The sequence below is a fragment of the Argiope bruennichi genome, chromosome 9, assembly GCF_947563725.1.
Source record: "Argiope bruennichi chromosome 9, qqArgBrue1.1, whole genome shotgun sequence".
Classification (NCBI taxonomy): Eukaryota; Metazoa; Arthropoda; class Arachnida; order Araneae; family Araneidae; genus Argiope; species Argiope bruennichi.
In genome coordinates, this window is record NC_079159.1 from 82,786,702 (window position 1) to 82,812,395 (window position 25,694).

The 25,694-nt window shown below is 24.4% G+C and overlaps 2 protein-coding genes across 4 annotated transcripts; one reads left to right on the top strand and one right to left on the bottom strand.

Moving 5' to 3' along the window:
* Nucleotides 1–1,151: 1,151 nt before the first annotated feature.
* LOC129983775 (THUMP domain-containing protein 1-like) lies at nucleotides 1,152–12,565 on the bottom strand. Of its 2 annotated transcripts, none has more exons than XM_056093402.1 (4): nucleotides 12,435–12,565; nucleotides 5,097–5,301; nucleotides 3,678–3,818; nucleotides 1,152–1,849 (listed from the first exon to the last, which is right to left on the bottom strand). In XM_056093402.1, the coding sequence occupies exons 2-4, from the start codon at nucleotides 5,292–5,294 to the stop codon at nucleotides 1,181–1,183; spliced, it is 1,008 nt and encodes a 335-aa protein (XP_055949377.1). In that variant the 5' UTR covers nucleotides 5,295–5,301; nucleotides 12,435–12,565; the 3' UTR covers nucleotides 1,152–1,180. The 2 variants fall into 2 exon arrangements, with proteins under 2 accessions (XP_055949377.1, XP_055949378.1); XM_056093403.1 differs by lacking the exon at nucleotides 12,435–12,565 and adding an exon at nucleotides 12,341–12,430.
* Nucleotides 12,566–12,825: 260 nt separating this feature from the next.
* Nucleotides 12,826–23,480, top strand: LOC129983776 (ankyrin repeat domain-containing protein 40-like). 2 transcript variants are annotated; one of them, XM_056093405.1, is made up of 6 exons: nucleotides 12,826–13,164; nucleotides 14,556–14,704; nucleotides 16,109–16,282; nucleotides 17,047–17,180; nucleotides 17,693–17,859; nucleotides 21,021–23,480. In XM_056093405.1, the coding sequence occupies exons 1-6, from the start codon at nucleotides 13,040–13,042 to the stop codon at nucleotides 21,049–21,051; spliced, it is 780 nt and encodes a 259-aa protein (XP_055949380.1). In that variant the 5' UTR covers nucleotides 12,826–13,039; the 3' UTR covers nucleotides 21,052–23,480. The 2 variants fall into 2 exon arrangements, with proteins under 2 accessions (XP_055949380.1, XP_055949379.1); XM_056093404.1 differs by lacking the exon at nucleotides 21,021–23,480 and having other exon boundaries at nucleotides 17,693–18,029.
* The last annotated feature ends 2,214 nt before the right edge of the window (nucleotides 23,481–25,694 follow it).

Consider the following 25,694-nt stretch of genomic DNA (forward strand, 5'->3'; position numbering starts at 1 on the left):
TTATATTATAATTTTTTAGGTATAAACAATACACATTTCTCCCCTATTATTAATGCAACTTTAAATTGCAATTGTGAAAAAATTACCAATTTTTATGACTTTCAAAGAGTTTCACAAACTAGGCATTTCTGGCCATCAGCTGATTCATCAGGAATATTAAATAGATAGAATATTAAATTAAATGTCTTTAGAGTAATATTAGTCTTTGTTTATTTTAGTCTAATAATAAAATATCTAATATTAAAAATGTTTTTAGAGTTTATTATTAAATATATTTTTTTTTATGTCTAAATGATTCATAATAATCGTTTAAACATAACTTCATGCTCATGATTCCAGTCAATTTTTTTTTACATTAAAGCCATGTTATTTTGTCTTAATTATTGTGTACACAAATTTATATAATGGTGACAGTCTCCTAACATCATAACATTATTAAAAAATGTAAATATTCATTTCACCTTCTTCTAAACTTCGTGGTATTGTAATTTTTTTTTTTTTTTTTGTCTTGTAAACTAAACAGATTTTAAACATTCTTCCATAGCTTTTAACAATGGTGGGAAAAATCATGTGATTAAATATTTGATGAAACAATGAACATGGTTTGAATTTTAGAGTAGCAATGTAATCTTTTGTTATAAATTAGGCAAAAATATAATTTTAAAAAATTATATTTTTACCTAGTTAGGAATTAATAAAATTTCTCGAGATTATTAAATTGGTATCATTAAAGAGAATTTTTGTATTTTAAAATGGTGCAAAAATCATTTTTATAAATTCTGAAAAAATCTAAAATCAAAATAATTTTCATTTAAATATTTGAAAAAAGTCGCCCCTGGGAGAGATTTATTTTTATCCTACAAGATATATAATATGCCAAATTTTGTAGCTATAGGTCAAATGTTATGGCTCATAGAATACAAACACACACATTCATCTTTATTTTTAGTATAGATGTGTTTGGGTAAGACAAGGCATATTAGATCATTGAATGAAAATGAAATTTAAAGTTTTATGTGGCATTGATTTTACAACAATTTGCTTCCATATATCAGATTCTTGTGAATGTATAATAATAAACTATTTGCAAGGATGTAAATTAGTTGATTTAATGCAACATGTTTTTCTATTAAAGCCAGTTAAAAATACAATTCCAGAGATAGACATCATAATTTTATTATCAAGAATTTTTATTACATGATTCATTGCACTTTTCAGTTTCTGAAGTCACATTTTTATTGCTTGGAGCTTGAATTTCATCATTGTTTCCTTGTTGTCCATTGTTTTGAACTATGTCTTCATCTTTATTTCCTTTGATTTGTAATTTGTAATCACTATCTTGCATATTGCCTTCATTTATTTCTTCATCACTTGAGGTTTGTTTTTCATCACAATCTCCTTGAGAATTGATTTGGGATGACTCTTTATCATTTATACTGGCTGCTTCTGACAAATTATACTTTCTGTATTCCATATAATTCTTTAAAATTCCAATGCAACATATGGAACGCAATATTTGAATAGAAAACACTAGTTGTGGTTCTGTTAAACTAACAATCCATTCTGGGGCAAACTTTTCAACCGATTCTCTAACATACCATAGTACATGAGATGTACTAATATTATTATTGTGACGAATTCTACTTTCTATTCTATAAGTGAGTTTCTTATTTTCATCATTTTTTATTAATTCCTGCATATGCTCATCAAGATGTTTTCTTATATCATTTTGGGTAGCTTTACAAGTGACTATGATTGGTATCATTTTTAGAATAAATCTTCCCCGTCGTTTACCAGTTTGAAGTACATTGTCAAAGATGGAAGTCGCTAATTTTGTAGGATCTGGTACCTGAAAAAATATGTTATTGTAAAGTTTAAATAAATACATAATATTATCAGAGCATGCATTTTATAATTGATTTGGCACAAAAAAGAATTATCTTTGCAATGGATTAATTCCTTTACTACATTGTATTATTTACTACATTTTAATAATACATCTATATGCTTGAATATGAGAAGAATTTGTAAATTATTCTTAATACATGAAGTTGAAAATCCATTTGTTTGAACCTTATGCAATTCTACACCTTGTGATAGATTTGAATGAATATGCCACACATATTCTTTAGTACTTAGAAAGATTCACTCATTAAATATTTCTAGGTGCCAAAGAATATGCATTCTAAATTTATTTTTAAAAAATTGGAAAGATAATCAATATGAACCAAAATTATTAAAGGTTGCCACTATTAAAAGTTTTTACAACTCTCTAAAATTTTTTTGTTTTTTTTAAATCAAAATTTCAGAAAAAATCGTAGGACAAAAATTTTTATATCTTAAATCTAAAAAAAGAAGCGTTATATTAACATCTATTTTATTATCATACGATTTTTTCTTTTAATTAATTTTCCAAATATGTATCAATTCCATTTTTTTTATCAAAATATTGAACCTATTTTATGGTTTAATTGCATATATCATTCACATGTTAAGTTGTATTCTAGACAATTTTGTTTTCAATACATAGAAATGAAAACAAAAATTTTATATACACATGCAGTAATTAAACATCGTCTTTTAAAATTGTAATTTCTTTAACTGCCTAACTTTTGTCTCGTATTTGAGCAATTTTAAAAATTTTTAATTTATTCAATTAGCATATTAGCATATCTGTTTTTTAGCTTGAGTTCCTGAATAATGTTTTATTTTATTTAATGTATGTTTATTTTTTATTGCGTCATTATATGCCAAAATTAAAACTGCTGTTAATTCCAAAGCTTTAGAATATCAATTATTACTAAAAGATTGGATATGAAATCTGTTAAACTTAAAAGAACATGTTTTTGCTTTTTCTTAGCAATAAAATAGAGCCAAAGTTACAGATATTGCTGTTAATAATTTATACAGTATTAAATATCTGGCAGTTTTTAAAAATAAGATCAATAAAGCTCCATTGAATAGTTTTCTTTCAACTGTTAATAAAATAAATATTTTTATGTTAACATGAACTAGATTGAAAGAAAAATATATAAGTAACTCATACCACTAAAATTTGTTTGTATTAATAAAAAAAAAAAGTCATATAATTAAAACAGACCATATTTTATAAACAGTTCAAAACTTTCTCATATTTTTAAGTTTATCTATCTATCTATCTATCTATCTATATATATATATATATATATATATATATATATATATATATATATATATATATATATATATATATAATTAAAGAAATATAGAGAAAGTTATAATCATACATTTGTGCAATAATTCATGAATTATAACATTTAATTTATGGAAAAATTATTAATAATTTTTACTATCTTTGTAATATTACTTGTGTTAGTAAAATACATTTTTTTTTTTTTTTTGCCCGAGTTTTATTTCTTAGTGATTGATATAGCGTTAATCATTTAAATTCTCTATTTCACAAGTTGCAAGTATTTTTTAAATAAAAATATTCATATTAGTGAATTTTAAATTATTATTTTTGATGAAATGATTAAAAATTAGCATACAATTTGATTACTAGTTTGGAAAGATCCTCAGAGTTAAAAAAATAGTTTTTTTTTTTTTTTTTTTTTTAAACTTTTTAATTTATCAAGTTTTTATAACATTTTTATTCTAGCATCTTTGTACCAAATATATAAATAAATGCTTTAACTTACAGTGGTATTGATGAAAAGTATTCCTTTAACCATTGTACAAACTTGTTGAAACCTTCTTTTCTTAGTTTTCATAGCTTCAATTTCCTTGTTCAATTCTTCTTCAATATCCAATTCTTTTGAATCGGAAGATTTTTCCGTAGCCTATAGTAATATTACAATAAAAAAATTGAATCTGAAAAAATGTTACAGAAATCTTAAATTATGCATTTGTATGAAAATTTAATTTTAATCTGTTAAGGGAATTTATCAATCATGGCTGTTTGAAAGGTAACATATAATTATACATTTGAGAGTAATTTGTGAATTATGCTTAATTTAATCAATGGAAAAATTATTGCTAATTTTCACTTATCTTTCTGATATTACTTGTATTAGTATAATACATTTATTTTTTGTCTGAAAGAGTCTTAGAGATTAGTATAGTGTAAATCTTTCTAGGTATATGGTAAGCAATAAATTTTTGTCCCCTTTGAATGTTTGTTCTTTAAAATTAAAATAAGTATAATCGATTTTAAGCTAGAAACATCACAATTGGTTATATAATAGAGATGAATATATAATTTCAGTAACAGGTAATCAGAATGTCCTCAACATCATTTTATTTGGAAAGAATTAAACTCTTGTTTTATTACTATAGATAATGCAATAGCTTACTAAAATTTCCTTCTTTGTTTTTCAATACTAAATCTAAATAGCATAATGGTTAAAAAAGTTGACATAAAAATTATTATCACATATTTATTACAGAATATTGCAACTTATATGTTTATTTTTTCTTTTTTTAATATATGAAATACCTTTTGGATGTGTATTTAACTTAAACAAATCATTGCAAATATATATATATATATATATATATATATATATATATATATATATATATATATATATATATATATATATATATATATATATATATATAAATTTTTTCTTCTAAAAATTTGCATATTTTAAATGTGTAAATTTTTGTTTAAATATTCAAAAAACTATTTCAGTGCTCCAACCTACAGGGCTGATCCATTATAAATACATGACTTTTCTCAAGGCAGCTGTTTGTAGGGTTAAAATAATAAATTTCAAAGCTTCATCATTTGGTCAGTTATTAAATTAGTCAGTCAGTTTTGAATGAAGAAGAATGGGACTTTGTTTTAAACATTTGTGTGACAATATTATTCTATTAAATATGACTAATAGGAGCTTGGAACTATAAAAATTTAGATTATGTAATTTTTTCAGCAAATGTATACTAAACTAAAACATTTAAAAAAAATCTTTCTTTTACTTAAAATGCTTTTTTTTTTCAAACTGAAAGTACATGCTTATCTCTAACTCTCATTCACTAAAAAAAATTAGCCATTGAGCAATGATTAGGGTAGGTACCCAGAATATAATTGCTGTTTAAAAGAAAAAATTAAATACCTCAAATTCTGGTCCATATAAATCATCAGCAAATTCATTCAGTAAATTGTATGCTTCTTTAACACACATATGTTCATTATTGCATGTAATTAAAAATCCTTTTAATCCAGCCTCTAAAACTCCAGTTTTATGTTTTTTATTAGACTGGAAGTACTTCTTTTTGTTTTTTCTCTTCTTATTCTTACTAACAGATGACATTTTAATCCTGAAATATAAAAGTAAAATTCAACCATTTAAAGCTTAATGAATTATTAGAATTATTAAAAATCTATCCACATTACTAAAAAAACAAAAAACAAAACTTTAATTATTTTTGTGGTAAAATCATCTTCTGAAAACTTTTTCAAAATATATTTAATTTAGTCAGCATATAGTTTCTATTGATAAATAAAATATTTTGTATAAGCAATCCAAAGTGAATGCAGAAATAACCATTTATGGTTGAATGATACACAATACATGTAACAAAATATAGTTCTGACTGTTATCTGTAATTCGAACTTAAGAAACAGTAATGCTAATGGGCAAATATCAATTTGCTTGTTCCATGATTATAAAAGTTTGTAGAAGGAAGTTAAAATATCACATGTTGATATTCTTATATGATTTATATTACAGAAATGAGAATGAAAAAACAATTCAGTAATTCTCTTTCAAAAAATTTTTTTTAAAAAAATCAGAATATTTCTTTTAACTTAAAAAAATACAGATTTTTTTTTTTTTTGAATTTCCTTAACATTCAAATTATTGATAGGAGTTCCAAACATCCCACTATTATGGGGATTTTAGCAAAGATGGTAAGTTCAGCTCTTTTTAATACAGAAGGCAAACTGGTTTTTTATGTATATTAGGATTATTTGGTTGTATTGATAAAAAAAAAAAGTGAGGAAATGCTTCTCCTGTATCTAAATACATAAAAAAACCAGCCAGTTCTAGTGATAAACAATTCAATTGATTTACAGTTAGATATTCAAGTTGTTCAGCAAGAAAATTTTATTTCAAGAATGGTCATGATTTATTGAAATGTAAGCAGATCCTTCTGAAGAAGATTGTGAGGCCTGAATCAATGTTAATAGAAACTGAAGGGGAAAAAAAAAAAAAAAACCCTACATAAGTAATAATTGTCATGCATGGATGAATCAAAAAGATGACACATAAAACATTAAGACAATGATGACAAAGAGAAGTTAAACCTATCAGTCAACAAAATTCCTCATGCCTTTTGATGCTTAAGATCAGTGCTATACCATGCAGAATCTTTTGCTGGACATCATTCATATGAAAGGTTTATCCATTAAATGTTTGATAATAGTTTTTTTTTTTTTTAAGAAAACCTTTTTTTTAAAAAAATATGAATGTTTTTCAATTCTGTATATTGGTATCAATTTTTCTCCTTTCATTAAAATACATGAATCATACAGGATTTTATATGGTCTTATTCAGATGTTCTTGTATACTCATAGAATTGTAATATTTTCAAAGCATTTTAAATGTACTAATTATTTAATTGTAGTGATCATTTTGATTCAGATTCAAAATAATCAAATAAGTGACATAGTGTATAAGATTTTTTTGATACAATCAAGGTTATTATCCTCGTTCTGCCTTATTAGCATTGAAATTACTCTATACATACAGGAGTATACAAAAGGGCAGAAAGTAAAATTATCTGCCAGAGAATTAGACATATTAGTTTTAAAAGAATACTGAAATCTTAATTGTCTAGTGTTATAAAGTTATATAATAAAATCTACAGCATATACAAAGAATATATATCTAAAACATATTACTGCCTGCAACTGACTTGGAAATGAAGAGCATTGAGGACTGTTTTAGTTACAATTTATTTTAAACGAAATGGCTATTATTAAAATATGAGATTATAAAAATAATAAAACAGATTTTGCTTGTTCTTTCTCATCTCAAAGTTATTAAATTAAATTTACATTTTTAAATTTTAAATATTATATAAAAGCTCTACTGGTATTTATTGAAACATTTATGTTTCTAATGACAATAAAGTACCCAGGTGTGTAGAATACAAAAAAAATTCTAAAATTATTCACGAGAATCGATTCAAGAATATTTGAAAACAATTTATTGAAAAGTTATTAAAAATAGATATTTATAATGAAACTAAAGAACATTAAAATTAAAAATTTTATATACAAACAATCTATAAAGAATTCAAGATTATTAGAACAATCTTGATTGTAAAACTTTTAGATGAGACAAATAAATTATGAATAGCTAGAATTATTCTTCAGTATTTAATAATTTTTGAAAAGAATAAACAAAATGGACTAGTTTTAATTGAAAGGTATCTTTTTATATAATTCTAGAGGGTCATTTGATCAATTGCAAGTTCCTTTTTAATTTTTTTTCTCCCCTGTAAATATTACTATTTTTATTCAACCTTAAATTATCAACTAAATTATTTTTATGTCTATTTTATTAGAAGAAGATATAAAATAATATAAAAGTTGGGTTCCAATATAATGCCTTAAGAATTTCAGAACTATAAAAGAATATTTAAAATTCTTAATTATGTAAAAATTTTATATAGTAAGCAATTTATTTTTCATTAATGGACTATTTTCCTGAAGAGAGGTTTACAGATTTCAAGAAAGTATCTAAATGTTATGTTCACTAGAAATGTTTATTTTAAAACTAACTTGAACTCCTTTTCACTTACATCAGGAACACAAAAACCTAACTTTTTCTTTTCCTATTTCAAAGTGTTTCTTAAGATAAACACTTTTGTTCAATCAAAAGTGCTAGAATGCAAATATTTCAAATACTTCTCATGAATTCTCATAGAACTCTTAGATATATATTGAAATAATACTAATAAAAATATCTATGAGAATATAGTTAATATTTCTTTAACAAAGAAATCAAAATATTGAAATTTTTCCCTTGGCTTATTGATATTGTAAATTCTCTCATAAAATCATTCCTTTAATAATTATAAAATAAATACAATTATTTCTGAAATCAAAAACAATTATTAATACTAAATGTTTCTAGGAAAATTATCTGCAGAATGTTAAAAATTTCTAAGAATGAAGACAGCCCTAGAAGTTTTTGTTTTTATTTATTTCAAAAATAAATAAAACTGGAAAAAGATATTTAGCATATTTTAAAAGTAGTTCATAAATTAACAAATGCTAAATTAATCAAGCTAACAAGTCACAAGGATCATAGAAAAGAAAAATAGAAGCTTACTTAAAGCTTTGACGCATTGATATTTTGATTAAAGATTTGATAATTTTTTATCATATAAACTTGCCCTAACAACTTGTTAGAACATTTTAAATCACATTTACATTACCTAAAAATTGATGTACATATTTAAAAATTATATTCTCAGAAAAGAGTTGCATATATAAATACGATTCATGACAAGATTCAGCATTATAAAGACTATCAAAAGAACTGGTTCATATACTTTTTTTATATATATATATAAATTACAATTGTGATTTTTTTTAAAGAAAAAATTATAGCAAAGTTAATAAAAGCCATTTTTACAGATAAAAATCAATGTATATTTTGTTTTTGAAATATAGTAAAATATCAAGAAATAAAAAAATGTTTTTGTATTTCTACATTATCTAGAAAATAAACCAGGGTAATAAAAAAAAAAAAAAGGTGAACATTTTGATAACAAAATATGGCAGCAAGTTGAAAACAGGAAGGAAATCTAATTATGCATATTGATTTCAGGGAAAATGTAAGATAATATTGGCATGTACTAAAATGTTTCCAGATCATCCTCCTGATATTATTAGATGGACATCTATTAGAGCTAATTATGGTTAAAGAAGAATTCATTTGGTGATAGTATTGTACAATTTAGTTTAGCCTTGACTACTTCAACAACACAAAAATGAAATCATAGACTGGTTAAAATGAAAACCATACAGTACATTCAGATAGCTAATTAGCTTTCATTTAACCAGTTTTAGAACATTGTAAAAACACATTCAAGTTTAACACATTAAACCATTAATGAGCTACTGGAAAATGAAAAAAGTCTCACTATATCCTTTTCATCCAAGTAAATTAAAATATCCATTTATCTACAGCATTCCAAAAAGAATTTGTTTTTGCAACACTTTTTATAAAATACGGAAAGCACTGCTTTAGTAAAAAGATAATTATTTTTTTTAAAAAAAAGTTCAGACATTTATCTTTTGCTTATTACGATACAAATACCAGTTTCTATCAGACATTAACACAACTTTAAACAATCAGATCTGAACTTTTTTTACTCATTTATTTATTTTTCTGTTATTTCACAAATATGTGCTGCTTAAATTTGCACATATAATACCAAGTTTTTATTACAATGCAGTCAATAAAATTTACATAAATAAGCAACAAAAAAAAAGCTTGCTTCAAATAATTTATTACACAGTTTTTCATGGGATTTTTTTTTAATGATAAGTGTTTGAGTGTGTGTTTTTTATAATAATGAGTGTAGCATGAATTACTTTTCACTTAATCTTTTGTAACATCATACAGTAGCGCAAGGTGCAAATTCTCATTCTTGTAATGCTTTTATAAATATGTTACATTGATTTAAAGAAAAAGCATTGCATTGTTCAGTCAAAAAGAAATCTTACACCATTAAAATTCAAATTAAATCTTATAAACATTGTTGAACTAATGTATATAAAATGAAGGAAATTAAATATATATATGACCATAACAGTTTATTAAGAAATACAAAGATAAGCATATAATATTTATGCAATAAAAATATCAAAAGTCTTTTAATATTTTGCAATAACAAAACAAAAAAAAAATGAAGTGCAATTAGAAATAAAATGCTTAGCCATAATTCAGTATTAAATATTTTGATTCATCAAACTGTTAATATACAAATATAAAATAATGCATCTTTATAATTAAAAAAAATGTATATTCTACAGCAGTAATTTTTTTATATATATTTCTATGGATCTTACAATTAGCAATGTTTTATGACATTTAATTATTTTCAACATTATTTAAAATAAAAAGTTACTTTTTCAATAATACAAAAATAAATTTTTTTAATGAATTTTAAATTTTTAATAATAATTTCAATTTTGAAACAAAATTCAAAATATTTAATTCAGAGGTCTCCTTGTAAATTGTCACATTCATCTTCTAAAATATCCGACTCAAGAGAGCTCAAATCACTCATTTCTTCAACTGATTTCAGTAAAAGAGAGTTACTAGATTTTTTAGCAGAATTGCTTTCAATCACATAACCAACTGGGTTAGCAGAAGAATATTTCCTATTTATTTCTTCTTCTTGAGGTGATGACTGTTGAACATAAGCTGTATATGATCTTTCTGAAACATCTTCAAGGTTTTCTTGAATAGGTGTTAAATTTTCTACATCAAAATTTTTGCAAGCATCTCCTTGTGCATTTAGATCAGATGATAATATAAAGCCTGAGCTTTCTTGTTTCTGAGCAGGACAAGATATTTTTACAGCTGAATCACTGTCAAAAACATCTGGAGATAGAAGACTAGGTGAATCAGAAAAACGCAGTTTTTTGGGTAGTTTTCTTCTTAATTTTGATTTAGCTACTTTAATAACATGATTGTTTAGTTCCTTATATATTTGTGAAAAATTTTCATATTTCTTCTCCAAAAATTCTTTTTCTGTATTTATTAGTCGCATTTTTTTCTCAAACTCTGCATTAGATAATTTTACGGTACTTGGATCAATATTTAAACTTCTCAATTTTTCTTCAACAATAAGTTTAACTTCCATGAGATGTTTCTCACTAAAATTTTCTGAATTATTCACTAAGGATTTAAATTCATGAAGCTTCTCTTGTTCTCTAATTTCTGGTTGGTTATTTTCAGAAGACAAAATAGTTTCTCTGTTTATGTGAGATATATCTTCAAAGTGTTTTTGTTTTCTTCTACAACTCCATGGAGATTGAAGAATTTTATTCCGACTGGTTCCTGATAAATCAAAGCATTTATTATGAACAGATTTACATGTATATATACTTTTTGTTGGTCTCCTTGATTTATGCAATGATAGCTTCTGGTCATTACTCGAGTTTTTGCTTTTATGTGCCTTACTTATCTTAATATTTGAGTTGAATAGAGAATGGCCAATTAGTAAGCTCTGAATCTTGGATTCAAACTTATTTTGAATTTCTTGAAAACAATCAGGAGATTCAATTTTTTTAGAATTTAATTGAACAGCTTTCTCTAATTTATCCACCTCATTTTTTAACTGTTTATAATGTGCTTCAAATTCTTCTTCATTTTTCTTCTGTTGATTTAAAAGGGTATTTTTAATTTCTTCAAGTAATTTATTTTTAAGAGTCAAACAAATCCTTTCTTCACTTAATGCAAGTGTTTTTTCTATATCTTCCTTCGATACTACAGTTTCTCTGAACATTTGAAACAATTTATCAACTCGTATTTGCAAATTCTGAAAATCAACAGCTGATATGTGGTTAGATGTGACTGTTGAAACAATTTCAGCCTGTTTATATTTCAGAGAATCACTCTTTGTATTGATTGGTGCTTTATCAAAATTTGGACTTTTCATATTAGTAGATGGCTTGTCATCACTTTTTCTCTGTGCCACTGAGTTATTTTTCTCTTGTAAATGATCAGCAAGAACTTTTTTAATATAATCTACTTCAACTTTTAAATCAGAAAATTCTCCTTTTAAAAATTCAACTAAATCAGGTGATTCATGAATAACATTTTGAGACTTTGTTACAGATAAGATATTTTTATGCAGCTCGACTAACTTATCAGAATGCCGTCGTAACATATGCTTCACTAAAAATTTCGCATCAAAAAACACTTTAATGCAATAACAGCAATGCGAATAAGATGCAGGATCAGACAAATGGGGATCTTGTTCCTTTCTTTCAGTTTGTCCTTGTTCATGGGCGTATTTATTCCGTCTATGTTTTTGTCTTTTTACACAATCGCTAAACCATTTACTAGTTTGTTCATGGTCAGACATAATTTCATAAAAAAAAGTCATTCAATCAGTAATAAAAAAAAAACTTAAAATGTAAAATTTTTATAACAATTACATCATTTTCTAATTAATAACTGAATTTCAGGAAGATATTTTCTAAAATGTAACTTCTTCCGGTTTCCAATAAAATCAAAGGGATATACAAAAGCGACGAGTAATGTTCAAAACATAAACATTACACCACGTGATAAAAAATAAGAGTCGGAAAAAAATAGAAGCTTACACAAATTACTACGAACACATGAGTTTCGCCCCAAAAGAAATAAATAATATACGAACGGAAAAACAGTTGAGATACATAAGTGTAACAAACTTACTTTTCAAATTTGTAAACAATCAAATTCCAAGAGCACTTCCACTTTTATTACCCATTTGTGGTGATGCCAACTTTTAAAAATAAAAGTATAATCCAATACCTTTATCAAGACTTTTCCGAAAATACTACAAATATAAAGTTTTCAAATTCATGTGATACAGTTTTCTAGATTCTTCACAGTGATAAATTAATTTAGCAATATAAACTCGTTCGAATGATGTTCAATTTTCAAAGCTATAAACATGTTAACACACAGAACAATTTGTTGTAACATTGTCTAATCGGCCTTGTTATTCGTCAAGCATATTTATCAGTTAAAAGGGTTGCTAGCAAATTTACTTTAGCGCCAATGTGGCTAGATGCTACATCAAATTAGAATATAAAAAACTATTAACAAAGCAGCCAAATACAGTAAACCTACTGAAGAAACTAATCGATATCTTTGTCCTCCAATTGAATTTTAGTAGGTCTGTACGCAATATAACCGTAACAATTATGTCTGCTACAAACCAAGGTAAACAATTGGTTTCTGTTTACTTGTGTTTCGGAAGTTTTAATTAAAACGTTACCTCTTATAAAATTTATCTGTGTTTTCTGCTTATTAAAATGAATCCTGAAAAACGAAACGAGGACTTTCTGAGAGAAGCATCCGCACTGGGAGATGAAGATGGAGTAAGAAAACTTTTAGAAGCAGGTGTTGATGTTAATAGTCAGCATTCTATAAATGGATGGTACGAAATATTTTAATCCTTTTTTGTTTTAAAAATTAAACGTTCCTTTTGTGATTAAATTATAAAAATACTGAATGCCGAAATTCAATCTTTTGTCTAATTACTTACTTTTAATTTATTTCTCCAGTTGTTTTGATTAATAAATCTGTTCTTTGTCAAATTTTAACTGTAGTTGATAATTGATTTTCATTAAGAAATAGATGTGCGTAAAAAAGACAATTTTATAATATAAAATCACATATTAATGGAAATAGGTAGAAATATATCAGTGGATTGTACAAAATATTTTTATCCTTTTTATTTAAAATTTCATTTGTAGCCAAAAGATATTAAACATTTATGCTAAAATCCCTTTGTTTTAAATCCTTTTGTGTTTCTTTTTATTTTTCCTCCCATTCTATGTTGTAGTAAATGTGCTTTATGTCAAATCTTATCTGTAACTGGTGATTGATGCTTATTAATAAATAGATATCTGAAAAGCCAAGGTGATCATACCATGTTATATAAGTATGTTGTACGAGTACAAATTAAAAGAATTTTAGCTCTGGAAAGCTGTTTTAATTCTACAAAATTGAATTACAATTTGAGGATGAGCATTTTGCTAGCAAAGTTAATGTAAGTTTTCATATGGAATCTTTAATTAGAAAGAATTTGTGACTGTGATTATAATTAGGATAAGTTTGTGACTGATTGTAATTAGGATGAATTTGTGATTGTGATTATAGTTAGGATAAATTTAGGACTTTGATTATAATTAGGATGAATTTCGGACTATGATTATAATTAGAACAAATTGCTGATTGCAATCTATGAGAGGAATTTTTCTATGTGATACAAAAAATAAGATTATAATGTATGAATGATATACAAATGAAATGCATGTAATATTGAAGATACATTTTGTAATTTTTTAAAAGGTAGATAGGAAATGTTTATAAAAATTATTATTTTGGCTAATATTTTTAGAAAAGGATTGCACAATTTTTTTTTTGGGGGGGGGACATGTAGAAAATATTATACTTGTAATTAAATAAAAATTTAATAATATAAAAGAAATGTAGAACTTGATGTAACAAATTTTTTACTCTAATTTTCTTTATTACTATCTATTTCATTTCTACTTACTTTCTATTGTGTATTTATAGAAAATAAGTAGAAATAGATTATGAGCTATAAAATTTTATTTACGTTTGTCTTATTTGATTAAAAAAAGGAAATAACTTCCAAAGAAAATTATATCTCTTCTTTTTAATATATAAAAGATATTTAGTTTTAGTTGTTCCTAACTAAGATTTAAAAAAAAAAAACAATGTTCAGATGAACCTCTTTCATTTGACCAAACTAATCATAATGACTATTTGATATCCTGTTCTTATTTTTTCTTTTTATAGGACTGCTTTGCATTGGGCAGCAAAACGAGGTCACCCATCTATAGTCCGCTTATTATTGTCACAAGGTGCAGATTCATCTTTAACATCAGTCTATGGAGAATCACCTCTTGCAGTAGCTAAAAATGAAGAGATACATAATATCTTATCCGGTAACATATTGATTTTGTTCTTATAATTTTTTTTAATTGAGACTTGTTTTTTTCTTAAGTTAAAAATATATTATTTTAAATTTATTTCTATTATATTTTATTATGATTAGTTTGATCAAACACTTTTTTTTTTTCCTTTCTTCTTTTTAAATAAAATTGAAATAATTACATAGTTGCATTAATATATGTTCCATTATGCTTGTAAAAAAATGTGAGTGATTTTATTTAAAAAAATTATATATATATATATATATATATATATATATATATATATATATATATATATATATATATATATATACTGAGAATAAAATATTAATATTAGAAATTAATTATTTTCACTTAGAGAAAAATATCAAATCCAACATTCTGATAAAATCTTTTAAATGAAGAATTGTTTAGTGCTATATTTTTTGTTCTTTTCAAAATTATAATATATATACATAATCATCATAGAGTATATTTATATAATTTTTATTTTCATGAATTAAATATCTTTAAGTTGCTTAATCTTTTACCATAAAAAGAATGAAATGGTTTGGAAATTCAGTATTATTAGTAAAATAATAATTATATTCTATTTATTAATTTCATCATTTTTTGCTTTAAAATTGCTATTCATGAAAGCAGAAATAGCTTCATGCAGTTCAGAAAATAGTTTGCTTTTATAGTCCTTGTAATCTAGGTCTTCAGAATTTTCTTTTTAATTATATAACAAAGTGTATATAATTAAATATACAAAATGAAGATATATTTAATTATTATATCTGTTAGAAATATATGAAATGATTGATACTTTATATTATTTATAAAGTATTTATCATTACCTGGGTTTGTGGTTTAGGTAAACTGATTGCTACAAATTAATTTATGATTAGTAGTATTGTCTTGTATATATTAGTGGATAAAAAAAATTTTAGAATAGAATGAAATAGAATTTCAAAATAACTTACATTTTATTTTTGTTAGTAACTTGTTTATGACCAGCATTTTATTTGTAGGACAGCTTAAGGTACAATAATGCTAGTATTACCTAGTTAACGAACTTAAAACTAATAACCAATAGACACTTTAGAGATGAATGCTGGACTCTGATTATAAGTGTGCCATATTAGCAATGATTTTGTATCCCTATTATTGTCTATGGCAGGCAACCATTCAGTCATTTTAGGCTGAAGGCTGATCAGGAGTTACTCCTTGTGTTTATTGATATGTAATGCTGATGATTTTTAAATGAATAAATTATGCTAACTGCTTTGTATATGATGATTTTCTATAAAAACTTATTACATTTTATATAGAAATGTATATATCGAGAAGACAATTTTTAATAATATTCTTTTTATTTGTATCAATTATAAAATATATACATTGTTTTTAACATCATTTATTTATTTTGCACAGGCAACTCAGAATTACAAACTGAATTCCAAACTAAACCTTCTCTAACTATCACTCCTAATTACTTGGCCAATCCTGCTTTAGCACCAAAAATTGACAAAAAGGATAAGCGAAATGCAGAGGTTTTATACTCAAATAATTATCCTGACAGTGATTCAAAACGAAAGTTTGAAGAAGGTGATAATCATTCATTTTTAAATAAATTTTGCATGCAACTATAATTAAATTATCAAATTTATTTGTGATCATTAGCAAAATAGTTTTTTAAAAAATTGCTTTGCAGTGTTTTAACATTGTACGTGAAGGTAATTTAAAAATTCAGATATTGTACTTTTATAAATAATATATTAAATTAAAATCAACTTATTATTAAGTAATGCATGATATATTATGAACAATACATATTTTATTTATAAATTTAGAATTTATTTTTAGTAGTACAAAAAAAATCACAATTTTAATTTGTATATAATCAATTTTCTTTATGTATAATTTACAATATACATCTTAATACTAAATTTTGCAGATTTACAGTATATATTCTATTTGTATCATTTCATCAAAAGATTAATTGATTGGTATTATTTTGAGGCTGTTTATAAATCATCACTACATTTTCTGTAAGCAAAATCTAAGTATGTGCAAATTTTTTTTTTTCTATGATGAGTTTTACTAATATCATTCTGCTTAAAGGATTGAATTTTAAACTATAGTGCTTATATGGTAAGCAACTACTTGATAACTGTTTAGTGAATGCTAAGCATCACTTTCACATTTGTTTTATTTTAAAGGTGTTATTTCATTTTAATCGATTTTATATATAAAATAAATTATTGTATAATTTAATATTAATTTCATTTTGCAGTAATATTCATATTATTATTTTCATGTTAGTTTTTGTTATTATTTTTATGAGAATAAAAGTAAAATTTTCATTTTAGAAATTGTTTTGAAAGTTCGAGTTGCAGAGTCTATAGATCTTGATTTCATTGAAATTGAAGTGCCGTTAAAAGATTTGACATATGAAAACGTATGTAGAATATGCTGTGAAGAACTGGAAGTGCCATCTAAAAGTGTAAATTAATTCTTCATAACTTTGATTTATATCTTAGATGTATTTTTTAAAACAATCGAAAGTTTAGAAGTGTTTGAAAAAGAAATTTATCTAGAATCACAAGTAAACAATTAAAGTATAAGAATTTTTTCAAAGTAAGCATGGTTCTGTAATTACACATGTTTATAGTGTAATTGTATAAAAATCACATTGGGTTGTTTTCCTTCTACAAGAAATTTAGTACTTAATAGCATGCTGATTTGCAAGCACTTTTAAATTCTATTATAAAAGTTTAAAAAAATGTGTTAGAACAGAATTTTTTTTTTTCTCTTTAAACTTCAAAATTGTCCTCCAAATAAGATTTTATCCAAAAATTGTTTAAATTCCAGTTAAATTTATTTTAAAAGAAAAAGTCATTGAATAAAATTATTCACACTTTCATCAATGCAATTAACTATAATGTACACTGTTTTAAACATTGATTAAATGATACCCTTTCTTTACTTACATTTATAGACCATTTTCTTTTACAGGTATTGAAGTTAAGAAAGCTTCCCAACACAATAGTTCGAAAAGACAAGGATGTTTTAAGGTTCCAGAATTTTCAAGAATTAGAATTAGTTTTAAAACCTAATGGAGCAACAAAGCAACAAACTTTAAAGACGCATTTTAGTGATACTTTTTACCAAGAAGCTCATAAGTATACTGCTAATAATAATAACAATTATGAAAATAATTCTGATACTAGTTCCCCATTAGTAAAAAAGTCAAATTATTGTAAAAATGGAACAATTTTATATTAATATATGCATAAAAATTTATTATGTATTATACTTACGTTTATATAATTTATTTCTACGGTATTTACCATGTTATGTTACTAAAAAGTAGCAAAATATTTTATCCTTGTTTTGTTTTTTTCTATCATTTTAGAATGCGAAATGAATTAATTTTTGAAATTATCAGTATAATTGAAGAATAATTATCAGTATCTTAAATTTGGTTGACAAATATCTTTAAAAATATTTACAATACTTGAACAACATATACCATATTTTGGATATCAAACAATTTGTCAACGAATTCTCCAGCACTTTTCTACAAAATTTCTTGAAGCTATATACCTAAATGCTTCTTACTGGCTGCTTTTTGTAGAGAAATGTACTTAGATGATTAAAATTTTAGATAATATTTTGACTAGTCTTTTAGCTTTAGTGAGGAATACTGATTTACTGATACATTAAAAATGCCTTAGATTTAAGAAACAGATATTTTAGAAGAAAAATTTTTATTTTATAAGTAATTTTTTATCATGTGTAGCATGATTCTTATATATGATCTTAAATACATGATATCTATCTTAAATTTAACTTCTTCAGCTACTTAATGCTTTCCTAAACTTTGATTTCTGTGACAAATTTTGAAAAAAGGGAAATGGGAGAAATAATTGTGAAATATTGAATTTTCATGAGCAGATACTCTGTAAATCAGGACAAATTTTAATTTTTATTATACTGATGTTTTTATCATTTTTGGTTTAAAGGATAAAATCTATGATTCATTATTTAGCATCCTCTTATTTAAATTCATTCAGATTTATTCTGAGGAAAACGCAGCAAAATGCTAGATTCATAATAATTTCCTTAATAGGAGTAATTTCTTTAAGGAGAAGGAGAAAAAGAAACATGTATTCATCAACATTAATACAACATCTACCATGTTCAATATTTGTTAGAATATGATATTTTGTATATATTTATTATTCACTAGCATGAAGTCATTAGTGACATTTTCATTGTTGAATTCTGTAAAAAGATTTGGTAGCATTATTGTTTCTAAAATCAAAGTATTACCAATGAATTATGAATTTAAAAAGAAATTGCTAAATAATTTTAATGATATAAAAAACATTTAATTAAATATAAGGTTTTTTTGTAGCTAAATTGGAAAACAAAAACTGACATTTTTTTCCTTTCTTAATTTTTTTTTTTTTTTTTTTTTTTTTTTTTTTAGGCATTTGCAGTTTTGATTGTAATATTTTCAGCTCCAAACAAAATAATGTGTACATGATAAATATAGAAGATGAAAGCTGCATTCTTGCCAAGCAGTTCATTTTAATACAAAAAAAAAAAAAAATTCTTATCATTTATTCTGAGGATATCTGATGATAAGTTTTTTCCTGCCCCTTTCACCCCCCCCCCTTTTTTTTTCATTTGGGAGAGGAGGGATCTTAGACATCAGTCAAACATTTAAAATTCATATGCAAATAACACTTTGAGCTTAATAATTTATATGCAATTTTTAAAAATCTCAATAACACACTGTCTTGAAAAAAAATCATGCAACTACAGAATAATCATATATATATATATATATATATATAATTGTAACTATAGCAAAATGATTTCAAATGCTGCTTAAAAAATGAATCTAAAATGAATACATTTTAGCTTTAAATATTACAATCTAATTTGTAATGACTTAATTAAATGAATCAAATTTTTCATTGATTGAATGATTAGTTGTTACCTGTGGTACAATAATAAGCAAAGACATTGGATATAGGAGCTTTAGAAAAGACTTGGTATATGCCTCAAAGACAAAGTATTAGTGTGTTTATTTCACTTTTAAATCCTAATATGGAACAAAAGATATAAAAATACATTATGTTGTTGGTGACATTTATCGTTGCTACATAATTATCCATTAATTTTATATCTTTGAACATAATTATTTTGGTAATGCTGTAAAAACTACTTAATGAAATCTTATTGTACTTTATAAATGTGAAGAGAAAAACTTTTCCGCATACTCTCCAATAAGGGTGTTATCTTAAAGATCACCTTGCATGGCACAAGCATACACTAATTATGAAATGTTAACTTTCAACATGCATTTTCATTGACTCTGTTGTGTGATCTTTGATATGTTTTTTGGCAATCATTAAGCAATAAGTTAAGTCCATTAAGCAATAAGTTTTTTGGCAATTTGTTTTCCCAATTGATTGAAACAAAGCTTTTAAAAAGAACTACATTTGGAACCACAAAATCATGTACCAAATTTAATATATTTAAATCATTCTGTTTTTGAGTTATTGCATTTACGTGTTTTTGAAAGTACAGACCACCAGATGGCCAACCCTTTGTTGGATTTGCCTCAAAATTTGATAGAATAAACAAATTCATATTTACAATATAGATGTTAAATCAGTATACCAAATTTTATCTATCTATCTTCTTTATTTATTTATTCTTTTTTTATTATTATTATTAACTTATACTCGGTCACTATTAGACAGATAGACTTCCTCAGAATGTATTTGGCTCAAAAACTGTTAGAATTCTATAAATTTTGTTTAAAGACCTTATATCAAATTTCATCCTTCTAGCTCAAAGCAGCTTTGAGTTATCTTTATCACAGATATACAGAAACATGTTTTTTGAACTTGGGAAGTTTAAAACATGAAGATTTGTCAACATCTCGAGTTTGAATTTTTTGATGATTATAATACTTTCTCTATACTTCGTATACAAGAAAGTAAAGACCAAAAAGTTGCATATTCATTTTATTGACTTTAATGCATATCTTAATCTGTGAAAAGTTTGTAGTCCTTCTGTTTTAATATAAAGAATGCATTTTTTCTAAAAAAATTAATATCTTTGGTAAGAAACCCATTTTGATTGAAACACATAATCTGTGAAATTTTTTTGAAACAATAGTTCCTTTTGTATTTTCTCAAAGGTTGTGCTAGCATTTCTTCTTATACAATTTTTTAAATAGCTTCTTTATTATTACTTTCATCACTTACTATATTGTCTTTATTATTTTTCTAAATACTTTACAATATATTATGCATTTCAGATTACTGAGTTATCGCAGTATCTTCAAGTAAAAAAATGAGACAGTCATTTACTTCCAGGAATAGAGCAAAGGCCATAACAGTGAATTTGATAGCTTTTGCGTGGAATTTCAAAAAATAAACAGTCATAAAATATTGAAAAAAAGAAAAAAAAGAAAAAGAACTTTGTTAAATAGAAATTATCTTTTGGAATGTAGAGAATAAATAATTTGTAAATGTTATTCAAAGTCTTTTTTTTTAATAGAAAATTTTGTTAAATGAGTACTCTATTGTACATCCATTATAATAATAAATAAAGTGCAAATTAATTTGCTACTATATTACTTACTATACTAAATAACTTACATTTTTGCTATGTGCACAATAAAAAAAATTACTAGAGAATTTTATTCTAAATGACATGTATCTACATTCTAAATTGTGGAAGAAAGCAGAATAACTTTGAAAGCACAATTTTAAATAGCTGTGAATAGAAGAGTGTACAAATAAACCTTGGATCTTTTTATTGTGAAGCATACCTGGGTAGCAGATAGCAATGAATAAACTATTTAAGTGTCTGAGAAATAATATTTAATGAGAAATTATTGAAAAATACTTGTCTTAGTAAAAAAAAAATTTCAGATGGAAATATTTAATATAAAATTTTAAATGCACTTTTCTTATGAAAACTTAATCAAATCTTGTACAAATATTAAAAACAGCTTTTATTTGTAATTAACATTATTTTGTCAAACTTCTTTGGTATGGTATGTTTGAAAGGACAAATTTTCACAAAGAGCAATATCAGAGTTTGCAATAAATATCTAGTTTCTTTCTTCATTCTTTTTCTAATATCTGCTTTTGACTAGAAGTTGCCAGCCATACGTAAAATGTTCATAGATAATATCTGATAGAACTGCAAACATATATAATCGGCAATTTTATAACTCAGAGAGATAAAAGTTAATTCTGAAATAATCTTGGAAGTTGATCCACTTTAAAACTGGCAGCTCAAGTTACAAGTTATCTTAGATATCAAAGTTTTAATATTTGTTATTTTTTTTTTAAGAATTATTATAAAAAAAGGAAATGGACCAAAATTGCATGATTGATACAAGAAAAAGAACTTCACACTTGTGTAGTATATGTACAAAATATGTATTTTTTATATATTTTTTTTCTAATCCTAATCATCTTCAAAATACATCTCTTACTAGATTGTTATAATTAATTTCTAAACTTTGTCCTAAAATATTACTATTTTTAATAACAATATAAATTCCTTTCCTGATTTTAAAAATCAGTTCTAAATTTTTCAGCCTTAACATTATATAAAAATTGATAATAATTCAAAACTGATAAGTAATTAATTTCTGTAATTTCCTTTAGATGAAATTTCTTTCATTGTTCGTAGTCTTGTTAATGTAGAAGCCAAACTTTTAATTAGGTATTTCAGTTGTTTTGTTAATTCCATTATTCTTATTAGATTATTAAAAAATGGCGTTTTTGTATAAAATCTCCTAAAATTTTAAGAACATTGATTTTATTTTGAACCAAAAAAATTTAATTGCAGTTTTAAATATGCTAAATGTAACAATAGGATTAAAGTTATAACTAAACTGCTACCAACTTCTAGTGTTTATATAGTAATCGTATATCATTTTAAATCTATTCCTACAAAGTTCTCATATGAATATTTTTTATACTTATAATGTAGCCATTAAAATTAGCCATGCATACAATTTGTGTATACATGGAAGTTGACTTGTATAATCCTATTTTGTAAAGAAGCTAATTTCAAACTATTAATATAAAAAATATGTAAGCTGTTAATAAGAAAAGCAAGTGCCTTTTTTGCTTTATTTTATTTCTTTATTATTATTATTTGTAAAAAAATATTATTTAGATAGCTTCACTTGGTTAAAGGCACTCAAATTCTGAATAATAATTATGATGGGTCTTAAAATTATTCTGGCTGGGCATGCACTTAACTTTATTAATATGGTCCTGATCAAAGAGTTGACTTAATTTACAAAAAGAGTATAATTTGATTTAAATGATTAAATAAATTGACCGAAACTGGCACTTGGGTAGTCTGAAAATGACTTCACATTACAGCATATGAATCTGTTTGAAGTTTAGTTCAAAAATAAATTCTTTTTAAGTATATACTAGAAGTTAGTTTTATATACAAAGTTAAAAAATTATGATAGTATTTATCCAGTTGTTAAATGTAGACTCTATAAAGTCATTTAAAAAGTTAGTTTTATTGAAAAATATTTTACTTCTTTGAATCTTAGATTGTATGATTTCTGTTTAAAAATTCATTCATATAACAGTTCTACATTTTGTATTTGCTTGTGATATATATTGTGCATTATTTCAAAATGTGATATTTTTGTAGAACATTAGTGTACTGTGACGATTATATTTTTCAAGGCACATAATGTAGAAATATTAATAAATAAAAAGCTTGAAATTATTGTTTGATCTCTTTAATTCTGCTACAAAAGTACTTTTCTGGAAAAAAAAATTGTTATAACCAAGAGCTATTATTTATTTAAATTGGAAACCTTACTCAAATTATAAGTAATTATTTAATATTTCAAAACTTACTACTACATACTACCGTTTTTTTTTTAAATGAAATACTTCTGTTTAGAAAAAAGAAAAGAAAGAAAATTATTTAATAAGAAAAGCTACTTACTTGGAAGTTATAAAGTAAATGTTTACTCTTAATTCTCAGAAAATTATTTTTAAATACTCTATGACCAGCAGTTAATAAAATTTCTATGATTTAATGAAAAAAAGTCCTTTTATATTATTTCTTTTGCTTTTGCAGGAAATTAAAAAAAAAAAAAATTATAATTCCATAAGGAATGCTAATTTTTTTTGATATTTACACTTTATCTATAAACTTTAAAATAAGTATTCTGTAATGAAATTAAAAAAAAAAATTTTGTTCATCAAAAACAAGACATTCTATCAAATACTGTATTTTGTTTTATAAAAAAGGTGCTTCCTTTTTTAAATTGAAATAGAATTGTAAAATATATGCATGTTATAATATATAAGCAATAAATTATTTTTATTGCTTCATTTATAATATTGAGTAGAATATTACTATATGGCATTATTATAAATAATTTTGGTTACTCTTAAAGAGAATTAAGTAGATTCTAGAAGAAAAAAAAAGAAGAAAGCATAAATGCAAAAACAGACACAGGACCTTCACTAGTTACAACACACTTCATTTTCCTTTCTTAAGCATCTAGCAACTTGTGCTACACAAAGTGAACGATGCAAAAAATTATTTACAATCAAACGGACGCATAAAATTGTAAGCTCGAAAAGTAAATGTTTTGCAAATGGTACTGATAGAAAAACATGAGGAATCGACATAGGAATTAAGCTATGCAAAAGATATGTGTGAAGATCTTTGCATTTTCATGGAACCTCATAGAAGCACAAAATGAGAAAGCATTTTCAAAGGAAAGATGCGAAGTTGCTCCATGAAAATTGAAATGAAAGCTCAATTCATTTTCTTGACTAGATAGAATAATTGTAGAATTTGTGAACGGTTTCTATAGCTGCGTAATTTGATGGAAAAATCTGCTTATTACTAGACTATATTACTAAATTCAGACAACATTGAAAATATTCTAATCCATGCATCTGCCAAAATTAACATAAAAGAATAAGTTCGATTGTGGGCTTTCAATAGCTGCTATAGAAAACAAAAATAAATAAATTAATGTGGATCTATTATTATAACAAATGGATATTATAATAATGTTCCAAATCTTCCTATTTTCCATAAACAAAGCCAGCTGTGGGAGAAACATCACAATTGAAGTGGATCAAATATTAAAATTAATAAGTATTTTTAAGCTAATCTAGCTATCTCGGCAACTGGCCAAGAAGTATATAATGCTATTAACATTCATTGTGAAATAAGACTTATTAAAAGATGATAAATTAAAGGCAAATTTTAATTTTAATTCTATTAATATTTCAATAAAAAATATAACATAACATTATCACTTTAATCTCAATTGGAAGTTGATTTGCACTTTATATTCTATTTGCTATTATTCAAAATTTGCTTTTCATTTTATATAATAAGAAAAATGTATAGATCAATAAACGGCATATATGGAAAAACTTCAGTAACAAATATGTTTAGTATGTAATGAAACCTACATATATAGACTTCTTTATTTGCACCCCGTGTAATGCACAGTAACAAATTTATTCTTGTCAAAAAAAAAAAAAAACCACTTAGAATTTCTATAAATTAGAGCATTTTGGATTTAAATATCTAAATGAGGGAACAGTGAATTTGGTCAAAGCATTCGGTGGCTGAAACCCATACTACACCACTGGTTATTTTAGTAGCTTTACATGGCATCATAGTTGCAGAAAATATGTAATTGCATTCACACTTTGTTATTCCTACATAAAACACAATTGATTCCAGCTTTTAAATTTATGCAGTTCTTTTACATATATCGTATTATGAAAAAAAGAATTAGATTAAAGCATGCTGATAAAAAAAATAATCAATAAAATAAGAGTTGTATGTATATATTGGATATGATATACTTATATCATTTTGCTTACAGATTTTACTAAAATTGTAATTTGTCAAAGAATATATATAGAGATTTCCAGAGAATTTCTTATAAAAATTACGG